The 19,364-nt window shown below is 40.4% G+C and overlaps 1 protein-coding gene across 1 annotated transcript in view; it reads left to right on the top strand.

Moving 5' to 3' along the window:
- JMY (junction mediating and regulatory protein, p53 cofactor) overlaps positions 1-19,364 on the top strand; it is a 74,636-nt gene that overhangs the window by 22,996 nt on the left and 32,276 nt on the right. Inside the window, exons 4-5 of the mRNA XM_035309832.1 lie at positions 13,004-13,154; positions 15,244-15,413. Coding sequence (XP_035165723.1) covers positions 13,004-13,154; positions 15,244-15,413 — 321 coding nt within the window. The remainder of the gene's footprint in view (positions 1-13,003; positions 13,155-15,243; positions 15,414-19,364) is intronic.

Here is a 19,364-nt window from a genome sequence, read left to right as displayed (position 1 = left end):
TGATTAAACTATGCCACTTGCGTGGCAATCAGCTCAACCTCATTCTTCTCACTTTCGAAAACAACATTCTCCAGTAGTTACAGCTAGTGACTTACTGACAACAAGTTAGTGAAAAACATCTCAAAAACTATGGTAGTAAGCAGAATAGTGGATGAAACACTTCAAAGAATGCCTAAGTCTCCTTCAGTATGTCTGTAGCTGAAGATGTATTCTTGTATCATCAGAAATCATAAATGAACTTGGATTTTGGAAAACCTATAGAGCAGGTAATAAATATTAATTTAAATTTATGCAAGATGGCTGGATTTGCAAATGAAGGTAATAAACTTGAAAATACTGCTTTCTTGTTTGAGAAACTGGTGTAGTATACTGTATTATGATGTGATAGCTGTTACAGTCTCAAAGCCTATTCAATAAAGGTTGTATTCAGTCCCTGATTACATTCTGAGCTAAAAATCCTGTAGATTATATAGCTTTTCTTTATATGAGATGACACCAAAATGTTTTGCTTATTTAAAACTACGGGCTTTCTGAAAAATACTTCTCAAAACAGGCAATCTGATGGAAAGCAGGCTGGTAAACTGAGCAGTGAGGAGCCTGAACTCTTTTTGTAAGGTTGCTGACTACAAATCATAACATATATCTGATCACTTAAATCTGTGAGTGAATGAAACTTAAAACTGCTTGGATATTCAGTTGTAAAACTGACCAATAAGATTTTTAGAAAATTCTGTTTGTTTGGACGCCAATCTTCTGGGGAGTGTTGCCTTACAAAAGACAGAATTGGATAATAAAATTACAGATGAAGTTCTTAATAGATGAAAAGTAATGAAGGGTGAAATGAACAGAAAGGTGATGAAAATGTCCAAGAATATACATGCTTGTTTGTATGCACTTAACTGTACCGCCTGATGAAAAAGTATGACAATTATCTCAGGCAGTTCTCTGAAAATGGCTTGCCTTAAGCATTCTTAAAAAGGATTTCTTTTTTTTTTTTATTATTGGAGGGGGAAAAAAAAAAAGATAAGAGCATTGCATGGAGACAAGGAGGAGGCATCGCCCTCTGTGTCAATGAGGGGCTGGAGTGCGTGGAGCTCTGCCTGGGGATGGATGAGGAGCTGACAGAGGTTGCGGGTCAGCATTACAGGGAGGGCAGGGACTGGGGACATTGTAGTGGGGGTCTGCTACAGGCCACCTGACCAGGAAGACCAAACAGATGAGACCTCTATAGACACACAGCAGCAGCCTCACATTCACAAGCCCTGGTTTTCATGGAAGACTTCAACCACCCTGATAACTGTTGGAGGGACAGCACAGTAGGGCATAGGCGGTTCCTGGAATGCACTCATGACAACTTCCTTCTCCAAGTGACAGAGGAGCCAACAAGGAGAGGTGCCATGCTGGACCTCCTTCTCACCAACAGTGAGGGGCTGGTGGGGAATGTGAAACTCAAGAGCAGATGTGGCTTCAGTGATCATGAAATGGTGCAGTTTTGTGTTCAGAGGGCAGTGAGGAGGGAGCACAGCAAGCTCTACTGTGAACATTTGGGAGAGCAGGCTTTGGCCTTTTCAAGCATCTTCTTGGTAGAGTACTACGGGACAAAGCCCTGGAGGGAAGAGTGGCCCAAGAAAACTTGCAAATATTCAAGGATCACCGCCTGCAAACTCAGGGGCGATGTATCCCAACAAAGAGGAAGTTGTTCAAAAGCACCAGGTGGCCTGCATGGGTGAACAAGGAGCTCCTAGCCAAACTCAAGGAGAAAAAAGGAAGACTACAGAGAGTGGAAGGAAGGACAGATAGCCTGGGAGGAATACAGAGACATTTTCTGAGCAGCCAGGGATCAGGTTAGGAAAGCCAAAGCCCTTTCACAATTAAATTAGGCCAGGGACATCAAGGGCAGCACCAAAGGCTTCTGTATGTACATCAGTGATAAAAGGAAGACTAGGGAAGTTGTGGGCCCTCTCTGGAAGAAAGAGGGAGACCTGGCTATCCAGGATATGGAGAAGGCTGAGGTACTTAATGACTCTTTTTGCCTCAGTCTTCACCAGCAAGAGCACCAGCCGCATGAGACTGGGAGAATGAAGAACCGCCCAGTGTAGGAGAAAATCAGGTTTGAGACCATCTCAGGAACCTGAAGGTGCACAAGTCCATGGGACCTGGTGAGATAAATCCGCAGGTCCTGGGCGAGCTGGCAGATGTAGTTGCTAAGCTTCTGGCCATCATCTTGGAGAAGTTGTGGCAGTCCGGTGAAGTTCCCACTGACTGGAAGAGGGAAACTATATCCCCCATTTTTAAAAGGGGGGAAAAAGGCAGATCTGGGGAACTACAGTCCAGTCAGTCTTACCTTTGTGCCCAGCAAGATCATGGAGCAGATCTTCCTGGAAACTATGCTAAGGCACATAGAAAATAAGTAGGTGGCTGGTGACAGCCAACATGGCTTCACTAAGGACAGATCGTGCCTGACAAATCTGGGGGCATTCTACAGTGGGGTTACTGCATTGGTGGATAGGGGAAGAGCAACTAACATCATCTATCTGGACTTGTGTAAAGCATTTGACACTATCCCCCATGATATCCTAGTCTCTAAATTGGAGAGACAGATTTGATGGAAGGACCACTTAGTGGGTAAGGAGTGGCCTTCCAGTACCTAAAGGGGGCCTACAGGAAAGCTGGGAAGGGACTCTTTGTCAGAGAGTGTAGGAATAGGAAAAGAGGGAATGGCCTTAAACTAAAAGAAAGAATTAGGAAGAATTCTTTCTGTTAGGAAGAAATGGAAGAAATTCTTCCATAGAGAGTGGTGATGTGCTGGCAAGGGTTGCCTAGAGAAGCTGTGGATGCCCCATCCCTGACAGTGTTCAAGGCCAGGCTGGATGGGGCTTTGGGCAACCTGGTCTGGTTGGAGATGTCCCCACCAATGGCAGGGGGTTGGAATGAGACGGTCTTTAAGGTTACTTCTAACCCAAACCATTCCGTGATTCTATGTAGTTGTGAAATGTGTCTGCAAATACTTGCATTGTGAACACTGCAGTTTTTGTTCCTTCCTCCCAGTAAGATACTGTAGAATTAGAATAGTTGCAGGATGGCAGTGAGAATGGTAAAGGTATTTCCTGTGAACAGGCTCAGTGCAAAGAGAATAAATGAATCAGATTGCATGCTTTGAACAGCAAAAAAAGGGCAATGAACATTAAGATAAGAAATAGATCTATAAATCATGAATGCTGTGGGAAAGGATATAATGATAGTTGTCCAAGTATTGTATAAATATTGTAAGAGTTAGACTCTGTTCCTTGTGGGTCCCTTCCTGCCCAGTATGTTCTGTGATTCTATGATTTCTTTCACTCTTTTTAATAAGAAAAAGCCTTGGATCTGACCTTAGAATAGCGTATTTGGGGAAAGGGTGAAGGAAGATGGAAAACAAGTGTGCATTCAAAATACATCTTGATCAAAATACAAAATAATTTTAAACATGAAGAAAATACTAACTTGTGTCACTCCAGGGGTAAGAGTAAAAGAGGATTTAAACAGGAGATCTTTTTTTTTTTTTTTTCTTTTGCTGTGATAGAGACAGGGAATGAATAAGAAACAAGGAAGAAACTTAAAAGCAGACTGTGGAAGGCAAGGAAGGGAGCTTAAGAAGTTCTTCAGAGACAGGAAAAACTCTGTGATGAGACTGTGAATTTTGCAAGACCAAGTTTTCCTAAATCTGTAAATAGACTAAAATCTATAAGTTTTTTTCAGTAGTATTTGGGGGGGGGGAGAGAGGGGGAGAAAAAAACACAGATTTTTCTAACCTTTCATAATCTTTGCTGGCTTTATGCTAGACCTATTAGGGCTTTATTTGCATTTACTACAGTTATTGCAGTATTCGTATTTTTCTGTATTTATATGGGTTTATTCAGATTTCTTGTCTAATTCGTAAGAGTTCTTATTTTCCTTTTGTTAATTTTATCCGTATATACAAACTGTACATCAAGAATTCATGAATGTGTACATGTGCTTCACATTTTATCTGTTGTGTATACTAAGTTTTCCTTCACAAAAGGATTCTACAGCTTCCTGAAACAGTCAAACCCACTTAATTTAACACCTGAGCTCACTTGCTTAAGTGATGTGTTCGTGTAACAAGTATTTTTCTTTCTTTTTTAAATTAACCTTTTGTAGGTGAACTTTTTTTTAGCCTGGAACTCAATCAGTGAAGTTTAAAAGTTAGTAAAGGTTGTATCACACATGCATGGATAAATAGGGAAGCCAAAACTCAGGGTACAAAAATTAGCTTTAATCCCATCAATTACTAATTAAAATATTTTAATTGTAATTTAACTTTAGCACTTACATATACTGTCATGTGTCTGGAGGGAAAAAAAAAAAGAAAAGCAATTGAATAATCTCAATCATTCCTCTTTACTCTTGACATAACTCTGATCTTCTATATTTTTCTCTTCTGAATACTTCTTAATTTCTCATTGTTCTCCATAGTTCTGGAAAAAACATTCACCACTGTAGATTGTGGTACAATGAAGTTCTTGTTTTGTCTTCTTTCTGTATGTGCTAACATCTTACTTGCTCTTTAGTTTGTTACTGCCTTTACTGCTAATACCTTAATTAAACTATTTCTGTCATTCTCCTATATATCAATGCAGGTAATCATACCCTTGGAGTTTTTAATGGTAGTCTCAGACTTCAGACATGTTGAGGATTCAAAGCCCTCTAATCTGAGCTGGTTTGGATGTATTAACATTAAAATTAATCTCAGTATTTGTTAGATAAAACCAGTAGAACCATTTTAAAGCTTAGTGCTTTGACTGCATGTATTTAGGGCTGTACATACAGCAGTAGAACATCTGTTGGGAAATAGCGTTGGGTTCATGTTACTAGCTGGAAGCATAATTAAATTAAAACCTGTAAGACAAGCTTTAAGAGTCCCTGAATGTGTGATGAAGCTGAACTGCATGCTTTTTCTTGCTATATATCTGGCATGCTTTGGTTAGTATTTTTTTTTGCCTGCTGGACTATGTCATAGAGAGGCAGCTAAGGGGTTGAACTGAAATATACCTTTACCTATGAAGTTGTTTTCCTCTTTGTATATTGCCTCTGCCATGTGTAGTGCTCCCTCAACTTACTGTTTTCATTTCTGTAATACAATGACCTATTGTTGTTAAATCTTGTGGGTTCTTTTCTCTTCCTTTTCTCCCAGTTATGTATAGGAAGATAATAAAAGGAGCTGGAGAGATAGGACAGGTTCCTACCTAAGCGATAATGTGATGCAGCCTAAGTCTGTTTTCTGTCAGTCTTGTCCTTTATTGTCCCAGTAGTCTTGAGTCAGAAATTAAAAATACTCAAGAGCCTTGAGGAATATTTCTTTACTTAGGAGATGTATACTGCATAAAACTTTAAAAATCTTATAGTTGCAGGCCTGTTTATCCTATCTTCTTGCAGTAAAGCAGTAAACTTACTTTGCTCTGTTTAAAAAAGGGATAAAAATGTGAAGTAACAGCAATATCTCTGAAATTATTTGGAGAAGCATGATTGTGTACTCCGGTAGAAAAGTTTTACCTCTCCTGTTTCTTCTCACTTTCTCACAGACTAGGCTGGGGACCTTATTTCAGTTCGTTTCCTCTGAAGAACTAATTAGTTTTCTTTCTGACACATACCCATGCAGAGCAGGAACATATTTTTATAATCTGTTACTCTGAAGTGATACCAAATGGAAATAAATGTCTATGATAATGTGTTGACGTTAATGGCTTCTGCTGTTTCTTCCTTTCCTTGTGTGCTTTCTGACAACCACTTTTGTGAAAGCTGTAAATAATTTTTTTTAGTTTTAAAGCATGCAAAATACGAAAGCCTTCTAAAGCAAATCTCATTCTCAGAAAAAAATATCTTAGCCAATTTCACAATTAGGCTTGGGTTCTTCTAAAAATGAACACAGTTTTTTAGGAAGAAATAGCTGGAATGTGCTTTCTGAGAAAATAATTGATAGAAAGTAAACTTAGGATGTGAGGAAATGACCCCAAGTTGCAGCAGGGGAGGTGTGGATTGAATATCAGAGAGAATTCCTTCATGGAGTTAGAAGGGACTCTCCAGGGAAGTGGTGAAGTCCCCGTTCCTGGAAGTATTTAAGAGAAGTGTGGATGTGGTGCTTAGGGACATGGTTCTTAGGGACATGGTTTAGTGGTGGGCTTGGCAGTTAGGTAGATGGTTGGATTCGATGTTGAAGTTTTTTTCCAACCTGAATGATTCTGTGGTTCTATGATTTGGCTATGGGATCTAGTTGTGAGATGAGATCTATTTTCTCACAGACCACACTTATTTTAGAACTTCAAGTCCAAATGAGGAATTACAGAACAAAAAGCAAGTTTGTCCTTTTATCACAGAATCACAGAATAGTCTAGGTTGGAAGAGACCTCCAAGATCACCGAGTCCAACCTCTGACCTAACGCTAACAAGTCTTCCACTAAACCATATCCCTAAGCTCTACATCTAAACATCTTTTAAAGACCTCCAGGGATGGTGACTCAACCACTTCCCTGGGCAGCCTATTCCAATGCCTAACAACCCGTTCAGTGAAGAAGTTCTTCCTAATATCCAACCTAAAACTCCCCTGGCGCAACTTTAGCCCATTCCCCCTCATCCTGACACCAGGCACGTGGGAGAATAGACCAACCCCTACCTTGCTACAGCCTCCTTTCAGGTACCTGTAGAGTGCAATAAGGTCGCCCCTGAGCCTCCTCTTCTCCAGGCTAAACAGTCCCAGCTCCCTCAGATGCTCCTCATAAGACTTGCTCTCCAGACCCTTCACCAACTTCGTAGCCCTTCTCTGGACTCGCTCAAGCACCTCCATGTCCTTCTTGTAGCGAGGGGCCCAAAACTGAACGCAGTACTCGAGGTGCGGCCTCACCAGAGCCGAGTACAGGGGGACAATCACTTCCCTGGACCTGCTGGCCACGCTGTTTCTTATGCAAGCCAGGATGCTGTTGGCCTTCTTGGCCGCCTGAGCACACTGCTGGCTCATATTCAGCTGACTGTAATGGATGTTAGATAAACTTCAACTATATCAAAATTTCTTAATTTTTAACTAAAATATTTTTTTCCTGAATCAGAAGCAGATACATAGGTTTACAAGAAGTATCAATTAGATGATGGCACTCCTTTGGTTTGTCTTTCTTGCTGTCCATTTTAATTCTTTAGTGTCTTCTCTTAGTCATCTCTATCATGGACAGTAGTCACTTTGATAACACAGAATAGAACAGAACCACTTCAGGGGTTACCAAAAGTTAAGGCATATTATTGAAGGCATTACCCAAATGTCTCTTGAACACTGATAGGCACAGGGCATCAGCCACCTCTCTGTGAAGTCTCTCCCAGGGTTTGACCACCCTCACGGTAAAGGAATTTTTCCTCATGTCCAGTCTGACCCTCCCCAGCACAGCTTTGTGCTGTTCCCTTGTCCTGTCATCGGTAGCCAGGAGCAGAGGCCAGCACCTCCCTCTGCACGTCCCCTCCTCAGGAAGTCGCAGAGAGCAGTGAGGCCGCCTCTCGGCCTCCTCAGCTCCAGACAGGACAACCCGGGTGTCCTCAGCCTCTCCTCACAGGACAGGTCTTCCAGGCCTTGTACAAGCTTCGTTGCCCTCTTCTGGATGATTTCAAGTAACTTAACATCATTTTTTATTTTGTGGAGCCCAGAACTGCACACAGTGCTCAAGGTGAAGCAGCACCAACACTAAACAGCAGGAGAATCACCACGTCTGACCGGCTGGCTGTGCTCAATGCACCCCAAAACGTTGTTTGCCCTCCTGGCTGCCTGGGTGCGCTGCTGGCTCATGCTGATCCTGCTGTCAGCCAGCTCCCCAGAGCCCTTGCTGCTGAGCTGCTCTCTGCTGTTTCTGTTTATTCTATAAAATGATCCATGCTTTTTTTATGGACTATAAAAACAAAGGATGCTGGCATCATAGAGGTGTGCAGTGAGCAAAATGAAGCCTAAATATATTTACGCATGCATTGCAAACAGTAATGGAATGCAGTAGCACATAGAATGTTCCTTTAATTTCTTAATGACATTTATTACCATCACAAATGTATTTATTAAAAGGGATTAATTCTGAAGAGAACATAGAAAACAAAGTCTTCAAAAAGATGGGCCTATTCAAATTGCTGTTTAGTGATCCATGTGTGTTTCCCTTTTCCTCTTTAAACTGTCAGCTAGGATGAACTGTAGATCTGAGAGCATTGTTTCTTCCTTCCTCCTCTTTCATGAAGGTATTGTAGGTGGGTAGTTCTTCATGTGTCACAACCTCCATGGACAGCTTGTATCTCTTTTCTCCCCAACTTTTTTCTCTATTACAGCTGTCATCTTTCCTTAATTAAACAAGGAAGCACATCTTTACTGTGTGGGTGACTGAACATGGGTACAGGTTGCACAGAGGCTGTGGAGTCTCCCTCCTTGGAGGTAATACAAAAAAAAAACCACCAACACCTGGATGTGATCCTGGGCGCCCTGCTCTGGATGTCCCTGCTAAAGCAGGGGGGTTAGACCAGATGGCCTCCAGAGGTCCCCTCCAGGCTCAGCCATTCTGTGATGGCTTTGGAGCCAGTTAACATTGTGTGCATGTGGGGAGAGCAATGGTTCTGCTGCATTACTGAAGCTGTGTAGTGAAAAGGTCAAAATGCCTGTGTATTCTCCTTGCACGTCATGTACACTGGACATGCCTTGGTCAACTATTTGGACTATGCTTCAGGAAGAATCCTTCTCATCTATTCTATTTTGAATGTCTTGCTAATTGACAAGCTGTGTAGCTATAGATGTTAAGCATAAAATCAGGTAGTTCAAGGCCCAATAACTGAAATGCTTCTGTTCTGTGTTTCTTTCCAGTTCTCCACTGAACCTTTTATTTAATGGGGCTTTAGCAATAGTAGCACAAGGTGTGAGGTTCGTCTGTTCTCGTTCAGGCAACGTCTTGGGGACCTGCTTTGAAACAGTAGTCATTTGTGGAGAATGCTTCTTGGTATCTTTTAAATGTGAATATGTGAATGAACAGATGCATACAGGGAAAGGGAAGTTTCTTATGAGCATCTGTATCACCTTGAACAATCCTCATAAACATTTACAACTCAATCTTCTTGTGTTTCCTCAGTTTCTAAAGCTTTGCAGAATCTTGGCCGTCTGCTTATCAGGTGGTGGTTTTACCCAGCTGGGCAGCTGAGCTGTACCATAGACACTCTCTCACTCTCCCTTCTCAAAGGGAAAGGGAGAGAAAATAAAATGGGAAGGGCTCAAGGTCTGAGATAAGAACAGGGAGATCACTCAGAAATTGTCACAGACGTAAGGAGATGAAAAAGGTTTACTGCCTGCTACTAACAGCCTAGAACAGTGAGAAACTAAAAGCAAACAACAACCACCTTCCCCCCCTTCACCCTCTTCTACCTCCTCCATCTGAAATGATGTAGGGAAACAGGGAATGGGGACTGTGGTCAGGCCCTGACGCTTAGTCTCTGCTGCTCCTTCACGGTCACTCTCTGACTCTGCCCCTGCGTGGGCTCCTCTCCACGGGCTGCAGCTCCGGCCCGGGGCCTGCTCCTGCGGGGGCTCTCCATGGGCCGCAGCCTCCTCCAGGCCACATCCACCTGCTCCACCGGGGGCTCCTCCACAGGCTGCAGCGTGGAGATCTGCTCCGTGTGGAACCCATGGGCTGCAGGGGGACAGCCTGCTCCACCAGGGGCCTCTCCACAGGCCGCAGGGGAACTGCTGCTGCCTGCCTGGAGCTCCTCCTGCCCTCCTGCTGCACTCACCTGGGGGGCTGCAGGGCTGCTTCTCACCCCCAACTGCTGTAGCATCGTAGGTTTTTCCCTTTCTTCAGTCAGCTCTCCCGGAGGCCCAACCACTGTCTCTCCCTGGCTTGGCTCTGGCCAGCAGCAGGTCCCTTTTGGAGCTGTCTGGTGCTGGCTCTGCTCACAGAGGCCACCCCAGCAGCACCCCTGATACCCAACCCTTGCCATATAAACCCTATACATATGGTCATTAATGAACATGCATACTTCTACAGATGCTGCTAAAGCAAAGGCTTCTTGGAATTTCTGTGCCGTTTCAGATTAATACCCTCAGTGTGACAGTTTGGATGACGTACTTGGGACTGCAGCTAATGGAAATCACAGAATAATAGATAGAGGCTTGGGTGAAAGAGGCCTTAAAGATCATCTGGTTCTAGTCCCCTGCCATGGGTGGGGACATCTTGTACTGCATCTGGCTGGGATGTTAACTTTCCCTGCAGCAGCCCATACAGTGCTGCGCTCTGCACTCGTAGCTAGAACAGCAGTGGGATCACACCGATGTTGTGTCTGCTGCTGAGCAGTGCTGGCACAGCATCAGGACTCTCTCTGACCCTCCTAGGGGGTGGGCAAAATGTGAGAGAGAAACATCACCAGGGCAGCTGACCTAAACAACCCAAAGGGATATTCCATACCATGTGATGTCACACTCAGCAATAAAAGGTGGAAAAAGGAAGAAGAGGGGAGGGGTGGGCTCTCGTTGCGAAAACGTCTGTCCTCCTCCTGAACACCGGCTACGTGCATTGAGGCCCTGCTTCAAGGACGTGGTCAAGCATCGCTCATTTGTGGGAAATAGGGAGTAATTTCTTTCCTCTGCACTTCCACATAGCCTTTACTTGTTTTGTTTTGTTATTACCTTTCCCCCTCCATCTTTCCCTTTCCCCTTTTTTCCCTTTAGTTGAATTGTTAAATTAAAAATAATATCTCCTTAATAATATTTTTTTTCTCTTTAATTAAATTATCCTTGTCTCAGCCTCTGAGTTATTCTTTCCTTTACTTCTTCCCCTCCTCATCTGAGTAGGAGGAGGAGTGAGAGAGTGGTTGTGGTGTTCAGCTGCATAGCACGGTAAAACCACCACACATCTCCAACCAGACCAGGTTGCCCAAAGCCCCATCCAGCCTGGCCTTGAACACTTCCAGGGGTGGGGCATCCACAGCTTCACTGGGCAACCTGCTCCTGTGCCTCACCACCCTCTGAGTAAAGAATTTCCTCCTAGCATATAATCTAAGTCTCCCCTCTTTTAATTTAAAACTGCTTCTCCTGATCTATCCTGGAAACTAACAGAAACTGTTTCTATCCTGATCCTGTCAGACTCTGCCTGTGTACAAATGTGTTCTCTATCTTCTCTGTAAGTCCTCTGTAAGTATGGAAAAGTTGCAATGAGGTCTCCCCAGAGCCTTCTCTTCTCCAGGGTGAATAACCCCAAATTCCTCAGCCTGTTTTCATAGCCTGTCTTCAGCCCTCTGATCAACTTTATGACCCTCCTCTGGACCCACTCTAACAGGTCCACATCCTTCTTGTGCTGTGGGCCCCAGACGTGAATGCAGTACTTCCAAGTGGGGCCAAAAAGGTGCTTCCCTTATTTTATTATTTCTAAATACTGGCTTTTTGGAACAGAGACACACTTGATTGTGCCATGCTAAATCTCTAGCTTGTGCTGTGTGTGAATAATGTTTTGGCAGGCAAAACTAGATGAAGAAATGTGAAGAAATGCTACTTTGAGGCTTCTTATTCTCATAGAAATGATGGCTAACAAGAATGTTACAATACTCGGTGATCCCACATCAGTTTCTGTATCAGAATTCCTCATCTTTCTCTAGGAGTAAAGAAGGAAGACTTCTAACTGTATTATTTTTATCCTGCTTCTCAAAGGAGCTTTCTTTTTCATAGTTCTGTGTAAATGGAGAGCATTAACTTACCAGTCATCATTCACTGATGTATACCTACAGTTTGACTTCATTTAGAAATTCTTGTCTGTTCACTCATAAGCATTACCTGTGGAAACTGTGACACATATGTGTGCTTCATTGAATTACATGTTACAACCTATCTAGTAAGATTAATATTCACTTATGATTTGTTCACATTTTTATTTTGCCAGTGTCTTATTTAATGGCTTTAGAAGTAGAAGTATGTAGTTTAAAGTACTGTATTAAACTACTTTAAACATTTTTCAGTAAATTAATAATTACATAGAAAGTATCTCTGTTTTTACTTTTAAAAATCATATTGCTAAGAGATGGGTTAAATGCATATATAGAAGTAGATCTTCAATGTTGTAGTAAACCTGTAGAGTAGAATGGTTTTTTGAGACCAGATTGAAGCTTTAAGAAATTGAGATGAATATTTGAGACATTAGAACTTGTGAAAATATCTGGCTACACAGAAGATTATGAATACTTTTGGGATAGTTTTTTAAAAAATATATGAATATGAAATAGTATTTGAAAAGAAATATTCAAATATAAAAATAAAAATATTCAAAATCAATGCTTTGGTATTGAAGGATCAAGCTTAAATATTTAATTACTTAGAAATACAGTCTGTTTTCTGCAGTGGGACTACTGATAACCTTAACTTTTAAAGAGTGAGTAAAAAATCAGTTTGGGAGAGAAAGCTATAAATTTTATGAATTTTAAAAAGAAACTCCAGTCTTTTACTGGCTTCTCATAGTTGTCAACAAATTGCTCTGGTCTTAGGAATGAAAAAATATTTGAATTCCCAGTCCCTGACTCTCCAGAGGTCCCTTTCAACCTCAGCTACTCTGTGTTTCTGTGTAAAACTGATGATTACTTCCCAGGACATTCCCTGTTTCCAGCTTCATTCTGACCTAAGATATTTAGTTTACTTCAGACCAGAATATCCCAGGCTGGAAGAAAGCCTGCATAAAGCATGGTTTTTGTCTGAAGATACGATATTTAACAAAAATATACTGGTAAATTAGATTTATATTTGAGTTTGTTGTGCTTCCAGTAAAAATACTAATGAAACCACAAATGTAGTTTTTCAACAAAAACACTTTTTCCTGTTGAGTAGGATACATGGTGATCTGCTGGTAGTTTTCTCTCCTTTTTTCTTTCTCTCTTTAAAGTGTTCTCTTAGCCATACTGAAACTGATCGCTGTTTGTAAAATAGCAACAATTTAATCGTGTTGTTAATTATGGTCTGATTTATTTTCAGATCTCAATAGCGAATGATTACCTAGGCCCCAGAAGAATTGAGAGTCTGCAAAAAGAAGATGCCGATTGGCAGAGAAAAGCCCACATGGCTGTGCTTTCTATTCAAGATCTTACAGTTAAATACTTTGAAATAACAGCTAAAGCACAGAAAGGTAGTCATTTTCTACTATCCTATACTTCAAATAAAAATCTTTATGGTTTGTTTAATGTTTGTCATACTCTACTGCATTGTGTGACTTATTTTTTAATCAGTCTTCTGTAAGAAAAATGCAGTCATCATTCCCATTTGTTTTTTCCTTTATGTCTATTCATATCTTTCACAAATAAGCCTTTTCAGAACATCATCACAAGCAGGCAGAACAGAAATTATTAAATAAAGTTTCACAAGCATCTTCTCAGCATGATTTTATTAGCTGCATTGTACATTTGGAAAAGGTTTAGAGAGCACAGAGTCCCTGATGAATTCTGGTTATGGCATACCACAGTAGTAAGTGTCTATTACCTTTCAGTTCATTTCTTTTTCCTGTCTCCCTGGCCTTCCAATACATTTTTTCATAGTTCTAAATACCGAGTAACAACTCAGTTTAACTGACTCGGTGAGAACTGCTCTGCTTGGAGATCTGCATGGATACAACCTTTGCAGCAGCATTACTAAACAAGTTGGTGCAGTTAAGCAAGTTTGTATGACTTGCATAGACATCTGTATTGTTATCCTTGTACCCTTTTAACCTAAAAGGGTTAATTAGGGCAAACAAACCTCAGGGTGCAGTTTCACTTTACCTATTTTAGTCTGACTGTGGGCTACCACTTGCACAGTTTATGTCCCATTCTTTTCCCTGCCTGACTGCAGGTTCCTGTCTCTTTCTTAGCCTTAGTGATTGTACAACCAGATGAATGAGCTGTACCCCTGGGAGAAAATGTTTTTTGATGGGTAGGTTTCCTGTCATCTCCCTGCGTGACTGCTAGATCTGCCTCAAGAGAAGCAGTCACTGCAAAACAATTCCTTTCAGTGACAACCCAGGTTAAGGAGAACATGAAACCCCACCTTACTTGGAAAAAGTGACTAAACCAGTTCAAGCATGCTGGAATTTAATTAGCGCAAATTCTAAATGTATTTAGTTCCTTTTCTAATGTGATAAATGTGCCAAGTAAAATAAAATACTCCATTAGTTAATAAAGAATGTATATTTATAGTTACTTTATTTTTTTCCACATAATATTTTTATGTACAGCTGTAAGGATTGTGAGAAAGAACACTGGGAAACAAAATGTCTGGAGATTATTGACAACTGTAGAACTTTGGTGTGCAGGTTGTTTTCCTGTATTGCTTTTTTTTTTTTTGTTGTTGTTGTTGTTGTTTTTTGGCCTCCTCCCGATTTTAGGAAGGTCTTATATACCAAAATAATAACACATGACAGAGGAAAAAACACATGACTACAAATACTTATTTATTACCTACTAACAGCATGTAATGACTTTTAACATCTAGGGACTATATGCTACCCTTTTGGTTGAGTTTCATGGCTTTTGCTTTGCAGGGATTTTGCAAGTACAGTATCGTGATTGTTCTGTATGTTAAAAATGGTGATAATCTCATGTATATTAGCTCAGGTGTTGTCTGGTGCTCAAAAAGAGAGAGTCTGAGTCCAGGGCAGATTGTACTTTATAAGTTAATTTAAATTAACTCTGTCAAATAACTTGCATTTTAAAATTTTTGTTGTTATTTAAATTCATTATTCTTGTAGAATTGTAATTGACTTGAAGTTGAAATTTTTGTTTTAAATTCTTGTTTCACTCTGCAAATTTCTATTAAACTTACTACTGCAGTGTAGAATTTATCAAGGGAACTGGAGACCAGTGTTTGATGATAGAGGATTTCTGAAGCAGGGGAAATTTGGGATGCAATTTAAGACCACATGGTAACATTAAACAATGTTTTTACTAAGTCAAGAATTTGAACTTGTGGTTCAGATGGTCAGGTATTATGTATTTAGAATTGTTCTTCTGTGAATAACAAAAATTGGAATTACAGTAATGACATTACCAACAAATAGCTAATAGCATAAATCCTAAGAGTAATTATGTATTGGATATCAATGTTAGTACTCTGTAAAATGTCTATTCTGCTAAGAGAACTCTGTATGTTTTTTCATACAAGTGTGTGCATGGTCTCTACAGTAAAATTACCAGAGATTTGAAGACAAAACTGATAAGCTTTCTGCTTTTTCTCCCCTTCTGTAGCTGTGTATGATCGAATGCGAGCAGACCAGAAAAAATTTGGTAAGGCAGCATGGGCAGCAGCAGTGGAACGTATGGAAAAGCTTCAGTATGCGGTTTCTAAGGAGACTTTGCAGTTGATGCGTGCTAAAGAAATCTGTTTGGAGCAGAAGAAACATGCATTGAAAGAAGAGGTAATTTTTCATAACAATAGATAGAAAAATTAAACATGCAGAGGAAAAAACTGTAAAGAGTGTTAATGCACTTGAAAGTCATTATTTTTCAGCCCTTAATAAAAGTCAGTATTTTAACATTCCCAGCATCCTACCATATTAGGCGCATCCTACCATGGCAAATGGAGTTGCGATGTTGGTGTGGTGGGTTTTGTACCTACCACCTATTTATATTTTCCTTTCACCTTTTTCTGTTTAATCAATCAGGAAGATGGCTTCTACTGTTCATGTTTACAGCAGTCAACTAAAATGAATAGAAGAAAGAGAAAGGGATGGGAACAGAAATATGCTGCTATGTAATCTCCACACTTTATCTCTCAGAGACGTGAACACCTTTTTGGAGTAATTTGGTAGTCCAGATGGAAGAAGTCTGCACATTAGTAATTACATGGATGACTAGCCTGTTCTATGGCACTTACTTTGTCTCTGCGTAATCTATTTGTTAAGGCAGTCTTCCAGAGGGAATGGTGGTAGCTAGAACACTTGAGGAAAGAGTGCATGCATTAAAATTGTGCTTAAATGCCTTAGCAGGAAAAAAAAACAAATCACATGTATTGGATTTTATTATACGTCCTCAAAACAAAGGTACTACTAATGCTCTTTTAAAATTCACTGTCTTGTGGATACTAAATGTTGAGAACTTGGCTGTCATACTTACGTTAATACACATTTTAACTGTGGAATTGCTTATTTTAGAGCACTTTCAAATTCATGTTGGCCAGCAAAATTTCACTAACCTGGTGGCTTTGTTATAAAAAGGTTGTGCAGAGAACTCAGGACTTTAACGCAGTATAAATGGGTAGGTTTGCAGGCCTAATAGACTATGTACTTATTTTATGAGTTTCTGTAGAAGACAGACAGCTTGAGGTGCAAGGAAGAGAGATTAAATGAAAGACCCACAGCATGAAAAATAAAGTTGTCTTCTTTACATGACTGAGTTTGTGTTTAGAAAGCCAAGTTTTCAGAAAATCTGAGTTTATCAGGCTGAGTTGATGAGAGAATCTAGCACTGACAGTTGGAAATATTATATTTAATATATTCACATGTTTAGGTTAGGTGTGCACTGTCTTTCCATTAGCACATTTTATTTTTCTCCCAGTGGAGTCCTCTTGTGAATTTTTGCTAACAGAGATTTGGTTCGGTGAATGAATGATTGTTTCAATGTGGAAAAGCATTTGGGGCTGGATAGAAAAACAAGTTATGTTACAGTATAGTGGTGTGATGGAGGTCTCTGAAGTGAGAGGTTGAGGGCCTTTTGGGAAGGAAAGATGAGAAGCATCTGATGGGTGTGAGTCAGCATGCTGCTTCAGGATTACAAGGTATTACAAGGTATTCAGAGTTCTGGATCAAAACAAGCTGATGGGGTGATACGAAGACCAGCTTCTGTTTTGAAATTGCTTTTTTTGTGCTTTGAGAATGTAATAGCCCTAACTGTGCAAATTTGGATGTGACAAATATGACAGGGAACCTCATATTATAGGTGGCAGGATGCAGTCTTATCATAAAAGAAAATGTTTGTTAGCTGGTGATATATTAGCTGGTGGTTTTGGAAGAGATGGCATTGAAAAATAAAAATATGATTAGATAATTTTTTTTTCCTTTAAGCTTGAGAAGTGAAGACCTTCCTGCTGTGTTTGGTTATACAACTTTGCTCTTACTGAGTAGGAAAGGGAGACAAATGGGAAATAATATACCTGTTTTTCTTATACTTAGTAATCTCCTATTCTCCCAGTCTAAAATCATCTTGCTGATTGATTTTTAAGAGGGATGAAAAAACACATCCTTGTTTCTGAAAAATGTTCTTGTTTCTGTAGTTTTCATTTAGTGTGTAAATCAAGCACTATTTTGTCTCCTAAAATGTGTCCATGCTTAAACACCTAGAAAGCTGCTACAGGTGCAGCTTTATAGGTGGATCATCTGCCTCTTTCTCACCTGAGCAGTAATAAAATGGTTTTCTCTATGTATAATACTTTTAAAAGACTTTAAGGAATAATTGCCTGTGGAGGAACAGTATCGTTTGATTTTGGTTTCAATACAGAGTTTTCCAAATACTGTGCCAAACTTTTGTTTGGAGATGATGGAAATAAGCACAAATACTATAGACTTGGTAAAGCCTGTGTAAGCTGCAGATAACAGCAGCTGTGTTGGATGACTACTGTTGGATTGGCATTCAGGAAGTTTATTAGTGTAGTACATGTAGTGTTGTTCTTTTTGGTTTTTAGTGATGTCACAACAAAGGTGGAGTTCATTGGAGTTCGTTGGTGACAAAGTTGGGAGATTTTTGTTTTATGATTGAAATGACATACTGGAAGAGATGGATAATCCTAGAGATAACATAGCGGAAACAGAATGAAAGCACTGGGGTCAATTCTAAATTAGCCAACTGACATTGTAGAAATGATATGCGCATAGCCATGGCACTGCCTAAAGCATGAACGGTTTCTGGAAATATTTCTGACCTTTACAGCCTTTTATTATTCTGCAAATGTTGGTCTTCAGTTTAAATACCTCTTCTTCTTCACTGGCATTTATAATCTCTAATTTAGTTACAGGGAGCTGTGCAATGCCTGCTCAGCCTTCGTTTTGCTAGAAAAAAAGCAAGTCAGGAGAGGCTCTATATTCAGTTTATTGACCTGGTAACCTTTTCTGTAACTGCTCCACTTTGGGCTTGTTTCTTTAATAGAGATAACCACTGTTACATTTATTACAACTGCTGCAATACACTTCTGTCTTTTGTGTCAATGTATCTCTTGAAATAAAACTTGGTGAGCAGTATTGGGTATCTTGTAGTCCCTGCCTGTTGACAGGCCCACAGAGACCTAGCAGCAGCTGTTCCTCTACCATGCTCTTTTATCAGCAAGCGTCTGTAGCATTCTGAAGATTTGGGACTGAAAGTTCCCAAAGCCACAGATGCCAATCCTCTGCTAGACATACTACCAGCCCCCTGAGCCTGGTAGGTACATAGAATCATAGAATATTTGGGATTGGAAGGGACCTTAAAGATCACCCTGTTCAGCCCCCCTGCCACGGTCAGGGATGTCACCCACTAGATCAAGATGCTCAAAGGCCCATCCAAGCTGGCCTTGAACACAGTGATGAGACATCCTCAGCTTCTCTGGGCAGCCTGTTCCAGTGCCTCCAAGTGAAGAACTTTTTCTCAGTATCTAGTTTAAAGCCATTCCCCCTTGCCCTATCACTGCAGTCCCTGGCAAAGAGTCCCTCCCCAGCTTTCCTGTAGGCCCCCTTTAGGTACTGGAAGGCCACAATGAGGTCTTTCCAGAGCCTTTTCTTCTCCAGGCTCAACAGCCCCAGCTCCCTCAGCCTGCACAGCTGATATGTGATCTGCCAACCAGCTGTCCCAGGTGTGTACAACTCAGGGAGACACAGTCATTTGGTTTGAAGGGAGTATGTAGTTGTGAAGTAAAAGAAACCCTGCTAGAAAGTCACGTGGAAAGTTTATTTAAAGGATTATGTTGATTATGAAGTTATTTACTTGGAATTACCATGTGGTTATTAGAGAAGAATAGCCGCTGCTGCTACTTGATCCTTTTGCACCCTCATATATATTATTTATTGGATAAAACAATAAAAAACAACTAAAGCTGGCAGTTGAACTAAGAATAAAGTCCTCTTTTTAATACTTCACTTAATTTCTTTCTCACTATGACAGTATTTTTTTTCAAAAAAAAAGCTTTTGCTTTTTTTCATGCATAGACTGACGACTACTCGAGCCACACATCAAAAGCTGCTTAAAGAAGTTGACTGTGTCAATTATGGTGCCTTTGAAATGACAATAACATTAGTGTCATCCACATTTTAATAAAATGCCCATTTTAATATTTTGACTTATCTAACAGAAATGGAGATTCTCATAAATCACTAACACACATAGGTAGAAGGAGTGTAATTGAA

This window comes from Oxyura jamaicensis, chromosome Z (assembly GCF_011077185.1).
Source record: "Oxyura jamaicensis isolate SHBP4307 breed ruddy duck chromosome Z, BPBGC_Ojam_1.0, whole genome shotgun sequence".
Lineage (NCBI taxonomy): Eukaryota > Metazoa > Chordata > Aves > Anseriformes > Anatidae > Oxyura > Oxyura jamaicensis.
Note: the sequence above shows the minus strand (reverse complement) of the source record. Positions and strands in the feature narration are given on the sequence as shown.